General features: G+C 35.8%; 1 protein-coding gene across 1 annotated transcript in view; it reads left to right on the top strand.

Annotated features, from left to right (window-relative positions):
- The window catches only part of LEMD3 (LEM domain containing 3), an 85878-nt gene that overhangs the window by 16898 nt on the left and 48868 nt on the right, over positions 1-20112 (top strand). The window contains 2 exon segments of the mRNA XM_070409796.1: positions 13497-13534; positions 18186-18252. Of these exon segments, the coding sequence (XP_070265897.1) occupies positions 13497-13534; positions 18186-18252 (105 nt within the window).

Genomic DNA, 20112 nt, shown 5'->3' with positions numbered 1-20112 from the left:
GAGGGGGGGTTAGTGAGGGACGACCAAACAACTGAGCAGCAGGCTGCGTGGGGTGATCAGGCTGGCAGGGGAGGGCAGTAAGGGACAACCAGGCCCGCCAGGGGCGAGGGGGCAGTTGGAGGCGATCAGGTTGGCGGGGGGTGGGGGAGAGGTGGGGGTGACCAGGCCAGCAGGCAGAGGTGGGTTGGGGTGATCAGGCTGGCAGGGGAGCCAGTAGGGGCCATCAGGCAGGCAGGCAGGTGAGCAGTTAGGAGCCAGCAGTCTCGGATTGTGAGAGGGATGTGCAACTGCCGTTTAGGCCCAGATCGGGCCTAAACCGGCAGTTGGACATCCCCTGAGGGTTCCTGGATTGGAGAGGGTACAGGCTGGGCTGAGGGGACCCTCCCATCCCATGCACGAATTTCATGCACTGGGCCTCTAGTGTTTATTGAGTTTAGAGAAAGGAAGGGAGAGAGAGAAAGAGAGAAACATCAATGTGAGAAACTGATCGCTGCCTCTGTACACACCCTGATCAGGAATCGAACCCACAACCCAGGTATCGAACCGCAACTTAGGTATGTGCCCTGACTGGAAATCGAATCAGCAACCTTCTGGTGTGTGGGGTGACACTTCAACCAATGGAGCCACCAGGCCAGGGCAGAGCTAGTATTCTTTACTCCAGAGATTTTTTTCCCATTTTACCCTTCTGCCTTTCAATGTGGAGAGATATTTTTCATTTATCTAAATGACATAACTTCAGAAGTAAACATTACTTAGAGGAAAATGTATACTTTATTTAGATTTTAAAATTTAATTTGTAGTTTAAATTTTAGAAATTGTACTAGGTTGAAATTAATATAAAATAGGTATAAATTATACTAATACTCTGCCATCAAAGAAGGAAAAAGGAAATACCACTCAATTACTTTAAAAATATTTAGTACCTTTAAAAAAATTCTGTAATTTTGAGGCTGGAAAATGAGAGAAACTATGGTGACTTAGTGTCCTTACTTGGGGACAGAATAGCAGTCCAAATGCATTTTAAAAAATAGGAGTGTAACACTCTGTTGGGTTAGTTTAGGTTGCTTATTTATTTTTTTTCAAGCAATCACGTCTATTTTCTTTACATTTTTCTTTTTTGCTTTAATTTTGTTGGAATTTAATGTGGACTAAAAGACACTGAGGTTCATCACTAGCTGCTTAGTGGTAAAGAACCATAGTATAAGTACTGTAGTTAAATAAATAAAAATCCATGCACATATTTAAAAAGATAGTTTATACTAGGGTATATAATTAATGGGGGAAGGAATAAACAGCTTACAGTAGCAAGTCAAAATTCTGGTAAGTCAGTCTGTAGCTACTAGTAGAACATAACTGTAAATAAATACGTTATTTTGTGCTTTAATGTACAAGAACTTTTACTATTAATTTATTACAGGGTTGTTGCCAAAATTTTCTTTTTGTCAATTTTTTGTTATGAATCCTGGTTCTGGGGGAAGTCATACTGCATGAATAAAAGCAGATACATTTAAAAGTCAACGTTTTTGGCACATAAGATCATAAGAATGAAAGGAGTTTTAGAAGTCACTTGCTACTTTGGGCAATGGGGTTTGAGAAAAGATATTTTAGTTGGGTTAAACTAGTTTGGTCATAAAGACAGTCTTAAACTGATGGTTTACTTTGGGGGTGTATATGGACTGGGACTGTAGAGACTTTAGGACTGTAGAGACTCAAAGAACTCTAGGTCTGTACTTGTGAGTCTGCCTCTGTCTCAGTACTGTGCTGAATTTTGCATGCATGCTTTTATTTCTTAAAACAATCCCAAGAGCCAGGTATTATCATTACTTTTAGATGAAGAAACTGAGGCTTAGGGAGGTAAGAAACTTGTCCAAAGTTAGTAAGTGACAAGATTTGAATACATATACTATCTATATTGTTTGTGTCTTCTCTGTATTTGTTTGTGGATTTCCTTTGGAATTATCTCTACCTCTCCGTTTAAAAAAAGTCTCATAGCCCTGACTGGTTTGGCTCAGTGGATAGAGTGTCAGCCTGTGGACTGAAGGGTCCCAGGTTGATTCCGGTCAAAGGCACCTTGGTTGCAGGCACATCCCTACTAGGGAGTGTGCAGGAAGCAGCTGAATGGATATTTCTCTCTCATCGATGTTTCTAACTCTTTATCCCTCTCCTTCTCCTTTCCTCTCTGTAAAAAATCAATAAAATATATTTTTTTAAAAAAAGTCTCATATTCTACCAGACAAGGAGTTAACTCCAATGGCCCATGATCCTTAAAGAAGCTATAAATGGACTCCAGGTGAATAGGAACTCCTTGAAATTATATGCACTATATATATATATATATTTATTGGTTTCAGAGAGGAAGGGAGGAGAGAGAGATAGAAACATCAGTGATGAGAGAGAATCATCAATTGGCTGCCTCCTGCATGCCCCCTACTGGGGATCGAGCCCGCAACCCTGGCATGTGCCCTTGACTGGAATCGAACCAAGGATCCCTCAGTCTGCAAGATGATGCTCTATCCACTGAGCCAAACCAGCTAGGGCTGCACATTTTTAAATGTGTATGCAGTTTTCTGGGGAGAGGGCTCATAGGGTTTTATCAATTTCTCAAAATGGCCTGTGATCTTCCAAAGTGGGAAGGTACAGTGAGTTTTCATCTGGTATTCCTTAGTACTTTATTCAATGGAATTTAATAAATAAGATGTGGTATGTGGGAAATAAGTTTGAAATTAGTAATAATTTGGGAGTTTTAAGATGCCTTGAACATTTACTAAATGGGTGTCATTAAAGTATCAGTTTTATTTACTTGGTTTAGAAAACTGTTTTGTTACTGACCAGTTCAAATTTCCATCTTTAGTATATAGTAGTTCTGTGCAGTTAGGTGTGATATTTTTCTTTTTAATCCTCACCCAAGGATATGTTGTTGTTTTCTTTTTTAAAAAAAATTGATTTTGAGAGAGAGGAAAAGAAAGGAAAGGAGAGAATGCGAGAGGGTAACATGGATGGTTGCTTCCTGTATGCACCTCGACTGGGGATCAAACAACCCCAAAACCTGGTAGGTATGTGCTCTGACCGGGAATCGAACCTGCAACCTTTTGGTGTATGCAGCGACACTCCAACCAACTGAGCAACCCGGCCAGGGCTAAAGTGAGGTTTTGAAGTCAGAGCATAAAGCAAAAATTAAGTCAAAATGATATTAAGTCCCCTAGATTTAGAGACTGCCGTATGGCCTCTCATAAAGACCAGTGTTTTTCCCCTCCCATGTAAGATAGGCTCTTTTAGTATCTAATGAAGTATTAATGACCATAGTATGTCTTTAAACGTTATAATCATACTCAGTGTTTGAAGTTTTTACAGTGTAAGAGCCACAGGGCAACTGAGAGTAGGTGATAGAATGACATTGTCATTTCTCTCATCTCAGAATTTGTCTAGGCCCTAGACCAGGGGTGGGCAAACTTTTTGACTCGAGGGCCACAATGGGTTCTCAAATGGATCCGGCCCGTTTGAAATGAATAAAACTAAAAAAAAAAAAAAAAAAAAGACCGTATCCTTTTATGTAATGATGTTTACTTTGAATTTATATTAGTTCACACAAACACTCCATCCATGCTTTTGTTCAGGCCCTCCGGTCCAGTTTAAGAACCCATTGTGGCCCTCGAGTCAAAAAGTTTGCCCACCCCTGGACTAGCCTCTTGCAGTTTCTTCAGCCCTGGAACACTTTAGCCAGGTGGAAACACTTGACACTGTAACCAAATGTCTGTGAAATATTTTCCCGTGCCTCATCTCATTTGATCCTCACAGAAGTCCTGAAGTAGGTAGATAGGAGACTCAGTGGGATCCTATTTTCTTTTCATTAGCTGGAAAACAGAGATTTAGAAAGTTTAGAAATTTGACCCGACTGAAAAGAAGTAAGAAATGCTGGACCTTGAAAATGACTTAAGGTTTTCTCACTGTGCAGAATATAGTCAAACACTGCTGCAGTTAAATATTTTACCCTTTGTTCTCCCTGCATGATCTACAATAATAATTTGCTTTGTGTTGATATTTACTTCTGTGTTGCTGACAATTACCTGAAAGAGAAGTTGTGGTGCTTCACTGGGCTGAAAAAAGTTTAGCTAAATCAGAAAGCAGGTCTAATTAAGCAAGTTTGTTCTATATCTATTAGTATAAAAGGCTAAGTTGACTTGCGCATGCGCGATACATTTAAAGCTCTCTGTGGTGCCAATTGCACATGTGTGTTTCCATCTGTCATTGTTGATTGTGAATTTGGTTGACACTTCTATTACAGAGAAAGGGTGAATAGCGATATTAAAATATTTCTTCTAGTTCAGTGGTTCTCAACCTTCCTAATGCTGAGACCCTTTAATACAGTTCCTCATGTTGTGATGACCCCCAATTTCATTGTTACAAATTGAACATAATTAAAGCATAGTGATTAATCACAAAAACAATATGTAATTATATATGTGTTTTCCGATGGTCTTAGGCAACCCATGTGAAAGGGTCTTTCGACCCCCAAAAGGGATCGCGACCCACAGGTTGAGAACTGCTGCTCTAGTTAATTTTCTTTCATTGTGCACAAATTTGTTCACCAGGTTACTAGTAACACTATAATTAAAAATATGTTTTTAGTTCTATTTACCTTTTCATTGCACTGCAGCGTTTCTTCAATTTTATTATTTGCATATTGTCTTTGTTCTACACAAAACTATACTGGTAGTATTTATTATCTCTAGTCATTGAAAATATTAAACACATGCATTTGATTGAGAATGTTACTAAGTAGAAGACCTCTTGTATTTAATTGTATGGGAAGTGCATGTTGCTTTATTGCATTGCATTGGAGATAGGTTGCATAGTATGTCACAGATCCTTTTTGACTCTCTAAATTCTCATTTAGCAGTATACTTTCAGAACAAACCTAATTATAATAGAGTTTCACTTGTATTCTTGATAGTGTAAACCTTGAGAAAGTGTTACAGTCTCTAGTTAGTAACAGTTAATGCTTAAAATCCCTTAATACAGTGAGCTGTCACCATGTTTAATAAATTACAATATGCATTAACATAAATTGCTTTGGCTGCCAAGTTATCTGTTGCACAGATGCTTGGTTTTATTTATAGATTTATATCTAACCTTTGTGGGTTGACTTGCTTTTATTTTTCTATTCACTTCACTTGTTACCCTACAGTAATATAATTCTTTAACTGGCATATGTGTAAAGTTTTCAAGAGTTCTGTGAAAGTACTGAAAAAGCAGATCACTAAACTTTTGGACTTGGAGAAGTATAGTAAGATAAAGCTTCCATAATTTACGTAAGACACAGTAGCTTGTCTTTATTAGCATGTGTTCTTATATTATCTTTCCTCCCAACATTGGGGAAACTAACAGGAGTGTCTGTAGCTAATGACATTAGATGGAAGCAGCAGCCTAATTGTTTCCCTCTGAAGTTTTAAGCTATTAAAGACTTAGGGGGTTGGGGAAGAGATTCATTATTAACTAGTTATCTTAGAGTAAGCTCTTGATATATTCTTAAAAGTCTTCCCTTGGATTAAACATTTGTTTCAATGGAAACTAGTTAGCTTCAGTAATTAATAATTCTATCAAATATTCTTTGAGTTATGGGTGTTATATTAAAATATCAGAGTTCATTTTTGGAAGGGATAAACTATCATTAAAGTCTTTCAAATGTGTAATATATTATTATTTTCTTGATTTGCTAGAGATCTAACTTTTTAATTTAGTAATTTTATTTTAGATAAATGAAGCCAGTCTTGTTAAGTTATTACCTCCAATTCCATAGGTTAAGCATGTTAGTAATTTTGACTATTTGTTAAACATTTACTTTTTAAAAATTATTAGAAATAAGCTCCTATATTTTGGCTATTTTTGTATATGCCAAATTTCTGACATTATTTTAGTAAAAGATAAGTTTGTAAATGTAAATTATATGAATTTAATAAGATTATTATTATCCAGGTCTTTCTAAAATAAAACAATCCCTTACAGTACAATAACTCTTCTAGGTTTTATTTTTTGTAAAAAAAGGAACTTTTCTTTTTAGTTTTCAAGAATTTAGATTGAAGTGAAAGGAAGAAATGTTCTTTCTTGTACAATAAGCTGCAGCTTTAAAAATTGGTTTTTTTTTTACCTAACATACCTAAGTATTGAAATGATCTTTTATCAGTTCTCTGGTTGGAATTTAGCACCACGAACAAATATTTTTTGTTTTTTTTTTTAATACTTTTCTTCCCCTAGCATTTTACTATGAAAAATTTCAAACAGAAAATTAAAAGAATTTTGCTGTGAGCATTCATATATGCACATCTAGATTCTAGAGTTAACATTTTCTATATTTGTTTTAGTATATATTTTATCCATAATTCTATTCATTATTCTGTCTTTTTGAAAAAATCTATTTCAGACATTAGGATACTTTTCTCTTAAAAATTTCATGAATGATATTAACTAGAGTGAGGTGTTTGTTTATATATACATATATAAATACATGTTAGAGAGGAAGGGAGAGAAACATCAATGATGAGAATCATTAATCAGCTGCCTCCTGCACGTCCCCTATTGGGGACTGTGCCCACAACTGGGGCATGTCCCCTGATTAAGAATTCAACTATGACTTCCTGGTTCATAGGTCAATGCTCAACCACTGAGCCATGCCATCAGTGTTGCATTTTTTTAGTAGTTTATTCCATTTTATTACTCTTGGTTTATTTGTAAGGCTTACGTGTATCTTAGGCAGAAGTTATTTGCCCCTTCCTGAGTTCTTAAGCACACTACACTAAACTCCCAGGTGGTATTTGATTACATTATATATCATCATTAGTTTATCTCCAACACTGCTTAAGAGTAACGCTCTCAGAACACGGTGTATAGAATATGCTCCATAAATACTTGCCAACCAGTTTGTGGTTAGAAGTCTTTCTTACAGCTTTTGTTACAGAGATCCCAAACTTTGTGTATAACTGTAATTGTAATTAACATTTGAATGAAGACAAATTTCAGTTACAGTCTTTTATCATTTTTCCTTCCCTAGGGAATCTTCATATTTATAGTGAGTAAATGAGACTTTTAAATGACCACAAAGTTGAAAGAAACCATATGTTCTTTATCATATAGAGATGAAGAATAAGAACCAACCACATAAGGCTGTTGGCAATTAGGAGTTTTGACCTTTTATTTTCTTGGACACATTTCAGTTTTTGTTATATTCTTAGTACTTTGATGCCTACACTTAAAGCCCTTTTTATTGTGTATTTCTGTTGTTCTTTAAGAATAGCTTATTTGGAAGTAGCACAGAATTGTTGCCTCTCTTAAACTGGGCAAGTGAAAAGTTGGGAGTTTAATATGATATGAGAAGTTGTGGAGCTTTTGAGTTTTTGTTCTTCTTCCCTTTTCTTTCATTCATTATCTCCATCTAGGTAAGTCCCTCTGTAAATCCAGATAGATTGGTAGGGTTAAAATGGAAAAGTTATTTATGAGTAGAACAGGGTGGTACAAGAGTTTACCTTTGGCAAGTTTTATAGTAGACAGATTAGTCCATAAAACTTTGTCTAGTTTGTTGATTTAATCTCAATATTCACAGTACTTTTTAAAGCATACTTTTAGTGAATTGTTCCTGTCTTTTAGAATGACCATCTATTTAATAGTCATGAAGAATTGGAAAACTTTCAGAGAACAAATGTGCAACGTGCTGTGTTGCTAAAGAATGTACTGCCTTGTTCACCCTGTCCATTTTTAGATTTGTCTGGCTGGTGGTGAAATGCTAAAGTGTTTGCCGCACAGGTGCAGTGTTCTGCAGCTGTTGGAAACATTTCCCCGAACCCAGACTTAACATATAATTGTACTCTGTTTAAATCATTAATGCTAGAAGATGGGATTTGAGAATTTAAATGTCTGTTTACAAAAAGGTACAACTCGGAGAGATAATTGGTCATTAAGGCAGCTGAATTTAACTGCCTAGATGACTTGAAGTTTCCAAATACTAAAACCTAGGCTTAAGGTTATGGATTTATAAAATTATAAGAGACTGCCTTTGAAAGTGCATATCTGCAGAGTTACTGCCCTTAAGACTGAACTTTTTGAAGATGAGGCTTGCATAATTTCATTTTTAAAATCTACTACTGCAACTAGCATAATGCCTGGCACATGGCAGCATTTGATATATATTTGTGAATGTCTTATGTTGGAAGATGAAGCCAAAATGTTGTTTAGATGTAGTATGGTACATAATCAGAAGAGAATGATTTTTTTTTTTTTTTAATGGATGCCTTGTGGTAAGTTTTATAGCAGTCTTATGAAAAAGTGCCATGGCAGCAGAGAGAAGGGGAATGATTAATGCTGCCTGTGGTGGTCATGGGACACTTTATAGTTTGATATATCATGGAAAGTTTTTCCTGAACTACAGTTAGAGAACTCGGTTTTGAAGTTTCCTCATCTAGCACACAGCATTGTATTCTCCAATAGCAGTGTCTTGTCCTCATTATCCCCATTTTGGGCATTTTTTATACATTATTTCATAAGGAGATTAAAGTTTAATGATTCCAAATCTGAAGGTTCTAGAGAAGAATGCTTTCCTTAAACCAAATATGTTCTTTTCTGTAGTTGTTTTTTTCTATAATGAAAAGAGTGTAGGCTTTAGAGTCAGACATAGGTTTGAATACCATGGTTTTGAAGCCCAGCTTTGAAAACTGTTTACCTCTTTCTTGCAGCAGATCGTCCATGGCTTGTTCTTTCTGCTTCCTCAGCTTTCTATTTAAGTGCAGTCTTCTTAGTATGGCTATTGCCTTCACTGACCATATTATTTATTTGTTTATTTACATATATATTTTAATGTATATTTTTATTGATCTCAGAGAGGAAGGGAGAGGGAGAAAGAGATAGAAATACCAATGATGAGAGAGAATCATTGCTTGGCTGCCTCCTGCACGCCCCACACTGGGGATTGAGCCCACAACCTGGGCATGTGCCCTGACTGGGAATTGAACTGTGACTTCCAGGTTCATAGATCGATGTCCAACCACTGAGTCATGACAGCTGGGCCTGACCATCTTAATTAATACTAACGGCCCAGTGCACGAATTCGTGCACCAGTGGGGTTCCTCGGCCTGGCCTGTGGGATCGGGCCAAAACCTGCTCTCCCAACATCCCCCAAGGGGTCCCGATTGCAAGAGGGCACAGGCCAGGCCAAGGGACCCCACAAGGGCACAATCGGGGCCGGTGAGGGATGCGGGAGGTTGGCCAGCTAGGGAGGGACCGCGGGAGGGTTCCAGGGCATGTCTAGCTTGTTTCACTCAGTCCCGATCAGCTGGACCCCAGCAGCAAGCTAACCTACCGGTCAGAGCATCTTCCTCTGGTAGTCCATGCACGTCATAGCGAGCAGTTGAGTGGCCTTAGCATATCATTAGCATATTACACTTTGATTGATTGAATGATGAACTGGACACTTAGCATATTAGGCTTTTATTATATAGAATTGCTTATCTCTCTCACATGTCAAGCATTTGTATTTGTTCATTGTCTCTTCTAACCTCTCTAGAACATAAACTCCTTAAGGGAAGGGATTTTTTTATTTTAGTCACTGCCTTATTTCTGTTGCCTAGCACAAAAGTACTCCATAAGTATTTCTTAAATGTTTATCTTGCTTTCCGAGTTATAAAAGAACTTTGTTCACCGCAGACTTTTATTAACTGTCACAGAGTGACTGAAATGAAGCCTTTCTGAGGAAAACAGTCTATTTGGTCAACATTGAATATATATTTTGTGAATACATTTACAGGTGGAGATATTTCATTTCCATCCTTTTATCTGGGAATTCATAATGGTTGATAAATTTGATCTTAGCCTGAGAGAATAAAAAATGTTTACAGTTGACAGAAAGGATCAGTAAAACTAGTAACATATTTTAGAATTGATGTGAGAGGAAAAGAGAGAAAGAGGTTTGGAGAAGGAGTCAATGTGTCTTATAAGTAAGTAGGAAAGTATCACAAGATTAGAATTTAGTTCCTTGAAGCAAAATACGATGAGAAATCATTGGACAATTTTGAGGAGTCTAGTAGTATAATTAAACATATTTAGGTATGTGACTTTTACAATCATTAGGATAGTTTAAATGAAAGAGAACTAAAAATATTAAGGACATTTACAAAGAAAAGTTTGATATATTTGAGGTTTGAAATAATCTGAAAATTGAAGGAGAAATGGTCAAAAGGAGGAATTTGAGAAAAAGTAATGTTGGGGGTATAGGGTATTTAAGAGGACAGTAACATCTGCAGTCACTTCAAGTTTGTGCCTTTAAGGGGGTGGAAGAGTAAAGTTTAAAATAGCAATTTGGCATTATTGTTGCTTTAGGGTAAGGAATAAGAACTATAATTTATTCTCAGGTCCACCCCTAGAAGCTAATAAATGAAGTGGCAGTGTGTTGCTGTGCTGTGTGGAATGCTTTAGGAATATGGTTCCTCCTCTACTGTTGACTAAGAGGCAGAGGAGGAAGGAGTGTTTCCTTAGGGTTAACAACAGGGGTCCTCAAACTACGGCCCGCGGGCCACATGCGGCCCGCCGAAAACATTTATCCGGCCCGCCAGGTGTTTTTGCCGCTGCTGTGTGCATAGGAATTTGTTCATAGTTTTTTTTTAAACTATAGTTTGGCCCTCCAATGGTCTGAGGGACAGTGAACTGGCCCCATGTTTAAAAAGTTTGAGGACCCCTGGTTAACAACATATCTTGTTCCTATTAAAAAGTGTAGGTAATTTGGATGAGATAGAAGATGTTGATGTGGTTTTAGAAATGCTAAAATGAGTTGGCAGAAGAAAAAGTTAGATGTATACTTCTTTTAGAAATTTGAGGGCTTTTGGTTTGTCAGAAGTGCTCTTTTTAGATGGAATTTCTTTTTAAGACTTGACCAAGGCTACGTTTTACTTCTATTAATTCTATAGATCTGTCTGTTAATTTAGTAGATGATAGTTGTCAGGCGAAATAGGGGAAAATTATTTTTAACAGAAGCTATGTAGGATGGGAAGTATATTGTTGACTTTTTAGATATGTTAAACTCTCGGGTATTTTAGCCCATTAGACAAGAGGCAGAAATCTAGAAAGATATAAAGGACAGAGCAACATTTTTCAACAGAATTATTGTTCTGCTCTTTGGCTTTCCCTTTATCTTATCCCCTCTCTCCCCTCCCTGTTTCCCAGAACATAGCCTTCTCCAACTTCCTGCAGAATTTAATACTTTCCCTACAGTGTTAACACACAGTGTAGAATAAAGAAGAGTGGATTTAACCTCGGTAGCACAACCAGCACTTTTCATGCACTAACTGTGTATGTTCAGTACTATGTTTGGCTCTGGGCGTACAAACATGAATGACACACAGCCCCTGTTGTGAGAGACTCACAGTAAAGCAGTCTATTGGGAGAACATCTACAATCTACAGCAGTTTATATATATATGGCTATTATGCAAAGTATTCCTTTGGGAGTTCGATCGCTTGCTATGATGTGCTCTGACCACCAGGGGGCAGCACAGAATGAAGGAAGCCCCCGGCCAGCAGTTGGGAGACCCCAATCGGCCCTGATCACTGGCCAGGCCTAGGGACCCTACCCATGCATGAATTTTGTGCACTGGGCCTCTAGTACTTTCATAGTGATACATGATGAGCTAGGTTTTTATTTAATAATCTTGATAAAAAATACTTTTGTATACAGTAAAAAAATAATGCTATCGTTGCTTTTTTCCATAGACATTAAAACCAGTGTTTAAGAATTTAGTGTTTTAATATTTTAGACTTATAAAGAGCAAATAAAAGACTTGTTTTTTAGTATTGTTTGACCAATTTTAATCAAATTTCTCATTTTAACTAGATTGACAGGGCATCTTTTGGTTTATTTAACTAAATATAGCTTTATTTTAAATTGTTCAGATGTTACATGAATAAAAATGAATGTTATTAAAAAGAGTCTTTTTAGTTCAAGCATGTTCCAATTCTTAACATTTTATTTAATCTTTAAGCTATATTTCTCCTTCCTTCTATTCCCCCTATTGGGTACTTTTGGTCTTTCAAAAATTTTTCTTTCCCAGTATTAAAACTTTGTTACTCTATAGAAAAATATTGTTTAAAAAATCTATTAGCAGAATCCCGGTAGATCAGCGGTTCTCAATCTGTGGGTCGCGACCCCTTTGGGGGTCGAACGACCCTTTCACAGGGGTCGCCTAAGATCATCGGAAAACACATATATAATTCAATATTGTTTTTGTGATTAATCACTGTGCTTTAATTATGTTCAATTTGTAACGATGAAATTGGGGGTCACCACAACATGAGGAACTGTATTAAAGGGTCGCGGCATTAGGAAGGTTGAGAACCACTGCTGTAGTTGATAGCCGGATACATTTTTTCCCTTTTTTTAAATTTTTCTTATTGTGCTTTGTTAAACTGGTCTTACACATGAACTTTCTCAGAATCAGGCAGTTCCTGGTTCCTGTGGGACTTCCTGTTTTCTCAAATTAAAATAAAAAAGCACCTCAGAAAGGAAACCTGGTGAGTGTGAAGTACTTTGTAGGCTGTCTTAGTTGTGATCTGGATTATAGAGATCCAGGTATCAAAGCTTTGACTATTTTTACATGTGATTTAAAAATAGATGATAAGGAGGATTTTCTAAATAATAATCATGAGAGATGCTACATAATTCAGCCATAAACTTTTTGGTATCTTTCCTGGAGGATGGGCGAGTATAGGGAGGTTGGATAGAAAGTGGTTAATTCTTTCCTTATAATATTTATCGGAAATGCAAAATTGTTTAGTACTGAGACATAATTCTTAAGTACTTTGATCTGTATATTTATTTCTTGCGATTTTCCAAAATATTAGCAAGGATTAGGAAGGTTTTTTTTAAATTATTAGAAGTCAGAATTCTAAATTATTCATTTTTAAAGCATGTTGTAGACTGCACAAGTAGTAAGTGCTTTTAGAAGTGTTTTGAAGAGAAACCAAGTTAAAGAGGAAACAAATGATTCAGTCATTAACAGTAACAATAGGTAACATGTATTAAGTGTGTGAGACTATGCCAAGCATTTTTTATGATTTATCTCATTTAATCCTCACAACAACAATATAAGGTAGGTGCCATTGTTACATCCTTTCTTTATAGAAGAGGAAACTACAACTTAGAGTGGCAAAGTAGATGTTAGTTCAAGGTCACGTTGCTGGTAAGTGATGGAGCTAGGACTTGAACCCAGCAGCTCTGACATCAGAGCACCTGCTTATTACTATGGAGAACACCACAAATTCAGAGTGAGAATGGTAAGTATAATAAGTCTGAAAAAATGCTTTTCCCAACTGTTATTATCATCAGTTTGTTTTACATTTTATTTGCATGTTTATATTCAGTTTTAGCAAAAAACATGCTGGCATTTCAGAGGACTTATTTAGGGGGATTCTAATTTTCATTTTTAAATTATGCTAATAGTTCTCTCTCTTTTTTTTCCTTGATAGTAAAAAACCCCTTTGATGAAACATTTGGAACAATACAAGTAAGTAAAAGATGATAATACTGATATTTTGTCTCATGTTTTATATGATAAAAGTATTACCAACTAAAAATAATAATTTTTAAAAGGTTCTTGCTTTGGCTGGTGTGCTCAGTGGTTAAAGTGTTGGCCCATGCACCAAAGGGTCTTAGGTTCAATTCCTGGTTAAGGGCACATACCTGGGTTGCAGGGTCGATCCCTGACCTCTGTTGGGGCCCATGTAGGAGGCAACCAATCAATGTGTCTCTCTCACATTGATGTTTCTTTCTCTCTCTCTCTCTCTCTCTCTCTCTCTCTCTCTCTCTCTCTCCCTCTATCTCCCTCTCCCTCTCTCTCCCCTCCCCCCCCTCCCTTCCTATGTTCTCTTTCTAAAATCAATTTTAAAAAGATAAAAAAGGTTCTTTTAGGCTGAAGCAATAAATTTTCTCTTTTTAGTATTCCTTAACTGTAGTGTAACTAAATCTGACACAGATTTTCTCTAAGAGCTGAACTGTTTATCACTTTTAGGTAAAAACCAGCTGTCCAGTAAAATGGCAGTGGTGTGTTGTCTACCTGGCCTTATCCTTAAAAGTATGCATGTTTTCATAAGTTGTTGGATATCCTAGCCTAGCAGTTTTTGTTCTCTTTGACCTCATCCTGTCTCTCTCTGGACTTTTTGCTCATTGGCATGCCTGTTCCACCATCAGGAAGGCAAAGGATTTAGAGATAAACATCCCTTAGGCTGGCTATTTATGGTTTCTTTTTTAAAGGATCTATAATGTTAATTTTAACCAATTTTACTCACATGAAAATATTTTTTGCTTACCATCATACAGACACTTCAAAAATTGATATTTGAGTTACAATACAAAATTCTTAATTTTTTTAATTGTAGGACTTGACAGTAATATAGAACTGTGTAGAATACATTATTTGTTGTGATGAGGGATGTGTAATAGTGTATAATTAGTTCCACAGAATATTACTCTAGATTGTTAGGGTGAGACTTTGTAATGATTATTTTTTGTAATATTCTGTTGAGATAATTTGTTTTAAAAGAGTTGACAGTTACACTTTTAAGTACAGCACTGCTACTGGTACCATAATTTAAATTTGTACAATGTACTCAATGAACATGGGAAATACAAGACTTCATTTTCTTCTGTATAATTTTTCCCATGAGGGAAACTGAATTCAGAACCTCTAAATCAGGGGTGGGGAAGCTTTTTCTGCCAATGGCCATTTGGATATTTATAACATCATTTGCAGGCCATACAGAATTATTAACTTAAAAATTAGCCTGCTATATTTGGTCAAACTTTTAATTAATTCACGCTAATGCCTTAAGGCCAGACCAAATGCTTTTGAGGGCCTTATACATGGGTTGGATGTTCCCCACCCCAGCTCTAAATAATAATAGTAATAATAGAGATGATGGCAGCCACTTATTTTGTGCCAGGCACCATGCTAAGTGTTTAAAATTCATTATCATTTAATCAGATACATGATACAAACAATTGAAAATATTTTTGAGGAGAAAATTGGCTGAGGATAGAAGAGTGAAATATTTAAAGGGGACAATATATGAGAAAATTTGGTAGAGTTTCTCTACAGTTTGATTTTTTTCTCCCAAGAATAAGAACTTTGCTTTAGAGTATATGTATTACTATAAGAAAATCTGGACCTTACCAAATAGACAGTTAGAAGGTAGCTATCTCAAATTATAAAACTATCTTTGTTTAATGAAAGATTACTTGAAAGCTTACTTTAAATATGGACTTATTGGTAGATCATTAACTTGTTTTTGGGGTGATTAGGGAAGCCACTAGTTAGACACCTTCAAGCTGAATATTGGAAGTGTCAATCTAAAAAGCAGTCTGAATTGAAGAAGAATGTAATGCAACTATAAGCCAATATAAGTTTCTATAAAGAAAGTAACTTTAATATTTGATTTACATACTTTTTAGATATACTTCTAGTTTAGCTTATTGGTGCTAAAGATAATTGAACCAAACAAAGCCTTTCTCTTTCTCAAAATTGATTTGTTCACATTAATAACATAGTCCATTTGGATGGCACTTGAGAATCTTGTTATATATAGATGTTCTTTTTGAATAAGTCATCACTAGAAAAATAATTCATGAAAAAATAGTGGAGCTTTTTGAGTGCTTAAATTCTTTGTATGAGAATGTAATAGTATGTATGTTATCCAGTATGAGATTCATTTACATTTGATTTTGCTATTTCTTCTACTTATCTAGTCCAGTGTTAATATCTGTGAATCAAAAGATGAAGTATATTCCTAGGCCTCTGGTGTTTATTAAAGATGTAATCACAGACAGCAAGTGTCAAATTTTTGAATTTAGTTTTATTTTCAGTAGGAAAGTGGGGATGGGTTTGATGAGGATCTACTCATCATAAACATAAAGCAAAAAGGAAATCAGTCACTTCCAAATAACGGAGGAGACAAACGATAAAACTCTCAGCTACTTTATTTACTTGTTTATTTTTTTACTCTCAGCTACTTTAATCTCAGAGCCTAATCAGATTTACCTTGATTTTATGTGTCAAGTCCACAGTCTACATTATCATTGAATTCCTTTTCATTCTATTATAATGAATATATTTATTTTTTAAAAATATATTTTTATTGATTTCAGAGAGGACGGGAGAGGGAGAGAGAGATAGAAACATCAATGAGAGAGAATCACCGATTGGTTGCCTCCTGCACGCCCTCCACTGAGGATCGAGCCCGCAACCCAGGCATGTGCCCTTGGCTGGAATCGAACCTGAGACTCTTCAGTTCGCAGGCTGACGCTCTATCCACTGAGCCAAGCCAGCTAGGGCCCCTGCAGTTGTTTTTGATGTCTGACTTTTGTAATTTGGATTTTTAAGCTTATGCAAAGATAAGGACTGTCTTGATTCAGAATCTGGTTGAGATAGAGTTGAGGGGGAAGAAAATCAAAAGGATTGGAAGGCAAGTAGTCAGCTGAAGGAATATCACTTGTCTCTTACCAACAATCTCACATAAAACCAGGGACTCTGGTGGTAGGATTTGGAGCCTTTGGTAAGTTTTCTTTTTTTAGTGTCACTGCATTGACAAAAGCATGCCACTTATAGTGTCCAAACTTTTCTCCTGTCTCTGAATATATAGCATGGAAATAAATGGATGAAGTCGCATGTTATTGGACATAATAATTTTCCAGATTTTTGTATCTTGTCTGAATTTGCTCTTGGTTGTATTCACACAGTAATCCTGTTTTGTTAGACACTTTAGGGGGAAAAGGGGAATAATAATACAGCCCTCCTCGTGAATCATGAATTTATTGCAAATAGTGTAATAAGCTATTATTACCCGCTCTCCTAACCTATTATTCTCCATTGCTTATATTGGTCTCTCTTAATTGTGATTGCTCTTAAATTGGGGGTCTCATTGCTTTAGACTAATTGGTAGGGTGCATAGACATTACAATAGTCTCCTCTAATTGCCTTTCATGTGGTCAGAGTAAAGGTCCTGATGCACGTGTCTGTTTTACTTTCCTCCCCCTAAGCTTTCAAAATGAAGTCAAACTCTTTGTCTTGGTATTTAGGGTTCTCTAGCAGTTTATTCCAAACTACTTTTCTAGTAGGTTGCTGAGTCAAAGTAGGCTACTGGTTATGTAAGAAATATAACAATGCCTTTATGCCTTTGCTCATGGATGTTCTTCTGCTTGGAATGCTGGTAAATTCTATTCTTCTTGTGAAACTCAACTCAAATATTCTCTCTTCCATAAATAGATCTTCCCTCTCTCTTTTCTATGTTTACATTATATTTTGTTTGCAACTGTGATATGTTTTTTACCCTTGGGAACAAGAATCATCTTGTTCACTGGATCTCTTGCTTTGTGGAGAACAATCTTTTTTTTTTTAATATATTTTTTATTGATTTTTTATAGAGAGGAAAGGAGAGGGATAGAGAGTTAGAAACATCAATGAGAGAGAAACATCGATCAGCTGCCTCCTGTACACCCCCTACTGGGTATATGCCCGCAACCAAGGTACATGCCCTTGACCGGAATCGAACCTGGGACCTTGAGTCCGCAGGCCGACGCTCTATCCGCTGAGCCAAACCGGTTAGGGCACAGAGAACAATCTTAACTCATAGTAAATACTCGTTAAATGTTTTTTTTACTTTAATGGTTCATAAACTTATTCAGGGCCACTTTGGGAGCTTAGGAGATGTTGAGGTTCAATCAAGGCGTCAGTACTCATTCCCTTATTATATGGTTGAATCAGATTAAACAAAACATGAAGGGCAGCCTAGAAGAAAATAGTGTCATAAGGACAGTATACATAAACATGCTATTGTATGGGGGTCCGGGGGAGGGTATTGAGCATTGTTTTGGTGGTTGGCGAAGTTTGTTGTGTATGAGACCATTTTTAGCACTAACCTTAGTGCCAATTTCCTGATCATCCTCAAGAAAGTAAAATATATAAAGTGATTATTTAGATTTTAGGCTTAAGTTTCTTTAAAATATGGTAGCCATTGTTTAAATATGAATTTGTCCTTTAGATTATATAGTATCTATGATTTTAAATTTTCTTATGCTTTTCTTTTTGGGTAAGACTACTATTTGGTGTATGTGTTTTTCTTGGAGTTACATAGATATTTTAAAATAATTTCTTTTAATTTTAGGAAAATGAAAAAAATCTTATGATGAACACTTTATACAAGCTTCATGATCGATTGGCACAGCTTGCAGGTAATTTTAACAATTGCAGTCTCTAAAAAGGTTTTGAAAATTAATTTGCATATGTAGCATGCTGTAGCAATAGAAATAGTTTTTCTCAAGTCTAGTGTTATATTTGTGAAATATTTTCTCTTTTGAAGTTATTATTACCTATATGGAGTGGGTTTTTATTTTTGTAGATAATATTTAATCAAGGTGTTTTTTCTGCCTGCCACATGTATTAGTGAAAAATGTATGTATATTTTTTCTGCATTAATATTAACAAAATTCTGAAAGCTTAAAGTATAAATTAAATTGGAAAAGCAATGAATTAACTAAAATCCTAGATTAAATATAAAAATGCAGATTTTTCTTTAGTGGTTATATAGATGTCATAAAGTAAATATATTGTAGAATTTTTTCTTCCTGATTCATTGCATTTTCTTTATATTCTGCTCTTAGTCTTTGAAAGCTTTCAGGTATTAACATATTTGCATATAGGTTATTAATAACAATAATATAGGTGAATTGGTATTAAGTTTAGTACCTATAAGCTGTGGTAGCAGCTTCAAAGTTTGTTACCTTTTAACTTTTATTATTATACATTTAAACCAAAAGAAGAGACTTTCTTCTGATAGAAGAGCTTTTCTTTTTATAAACAGTTACAAGAAAAGAAAAATGCAATTGTTCATACTCTTGATGTAGCAGATCCTTTTTGTGGAAACCACATCATTGGTAGAAGCCTGGTAGGTAAATGGGGAACTTTTCTTATTTCATGGAGGCATTTAGAATCCTGGCAGTTCCCCATCCTATTATCAATATTTTTTTAGTTTGGGTCCTTAATTCTGATCAGTTTTTTAGGCTCACAATTCTGTGTATATCACTAAAAGCCTTATTTGCGTTGACTTTTCAACAGTCATATTTATACACTGCAAGTTAATGACATTTATTCGGTATGTGTAGCAACTAGAAATAGTTTAAGTACATACTTTAGCCAGGAATTCCTGATGTTGCTACCGCAAGCGTCTACAGCTGTCTCTATAGCATTGTTTTATGAAGTGTGCTACGTCAGCATAATCTGAAATGCTTTTAAAAATATAGATTCCTTCCTTTAGAGCAGGGATTGGAAAAGTTTTTTCTGTGAAAGGGCCAAATAGTGTAGAACATTTTTAGGCTTTGTGGGCTAGACTGTCTCTGTCGCAACTACTCAATTCTGCCATTATAGTATGAAAGCAGCAGCCATAGATAATACATAAATGAGTGTGGCTGTGTTCCAATGAAACTTCATTTATACTAGTAAAATCCCGTGGTAGGCCAGATTTGGTCTATGGGCTATAATTTGCTGACCCCTGCTGTAGATCTAAGGCATCTGAATCTCCGAGGATACATTATAAAGTTTGAAACTTACTTGTTCATCTAATAGGTATTTCTTCCCTTTTTACAACTACAACCACTAACAATTGGCTACTCGAACAGAACTATGAATAGGAACATGGTTTCTTTTATGATAGGAAAATTTGCCAAGACTTTTATTTTACTTTAACTATTGAACTTTTAGGTTAAAGTTTTTTTAATTACTTGAAAGAAACAGGACAGGAAAAACTTAAATTTGAAGTTCATTATGAGGATAATTGATCTCTAATAACTACAGATAGCCTAACAGAAAAGGCTTTGGATTCTTTTATAGTGACAAGAAAAGGAAAATGTGCTTTTCTGTAGAAACCAGATTATAGCCAGAATCTTCTAATTTCCCTGTTGATGTGTTATAATAATTTTTAAGGCATGTGCACTACTTGCTTAAAGATAGGCTTAGTTATATTCTGAAAATGTATGTTTTAATTAAAACTTATTTGAACACTTGAACTATTAGTTTTAGTGATAGATGTGTATGTT

Source organism: Myotis yumanensis, unplaced genomic scaffold, assembly GCF_028538775.1.
Source record: "Myotis yumanensis isolate MYYU_CA2020_CCGP unplaced genomic scaffold, mMyoYum1.0.hap1 SCAF_3, whole genome shotgun sequence".
Lineage (NCBI taxonomy): Eukaryota > Metazoa > Chordata > Mammalia > Chiroptera > Vespertilionidae > Myotis > Myotis yumanensis.
This window is presented reverse-complemented; position numbering and strand designations above follow the sequence as displayed.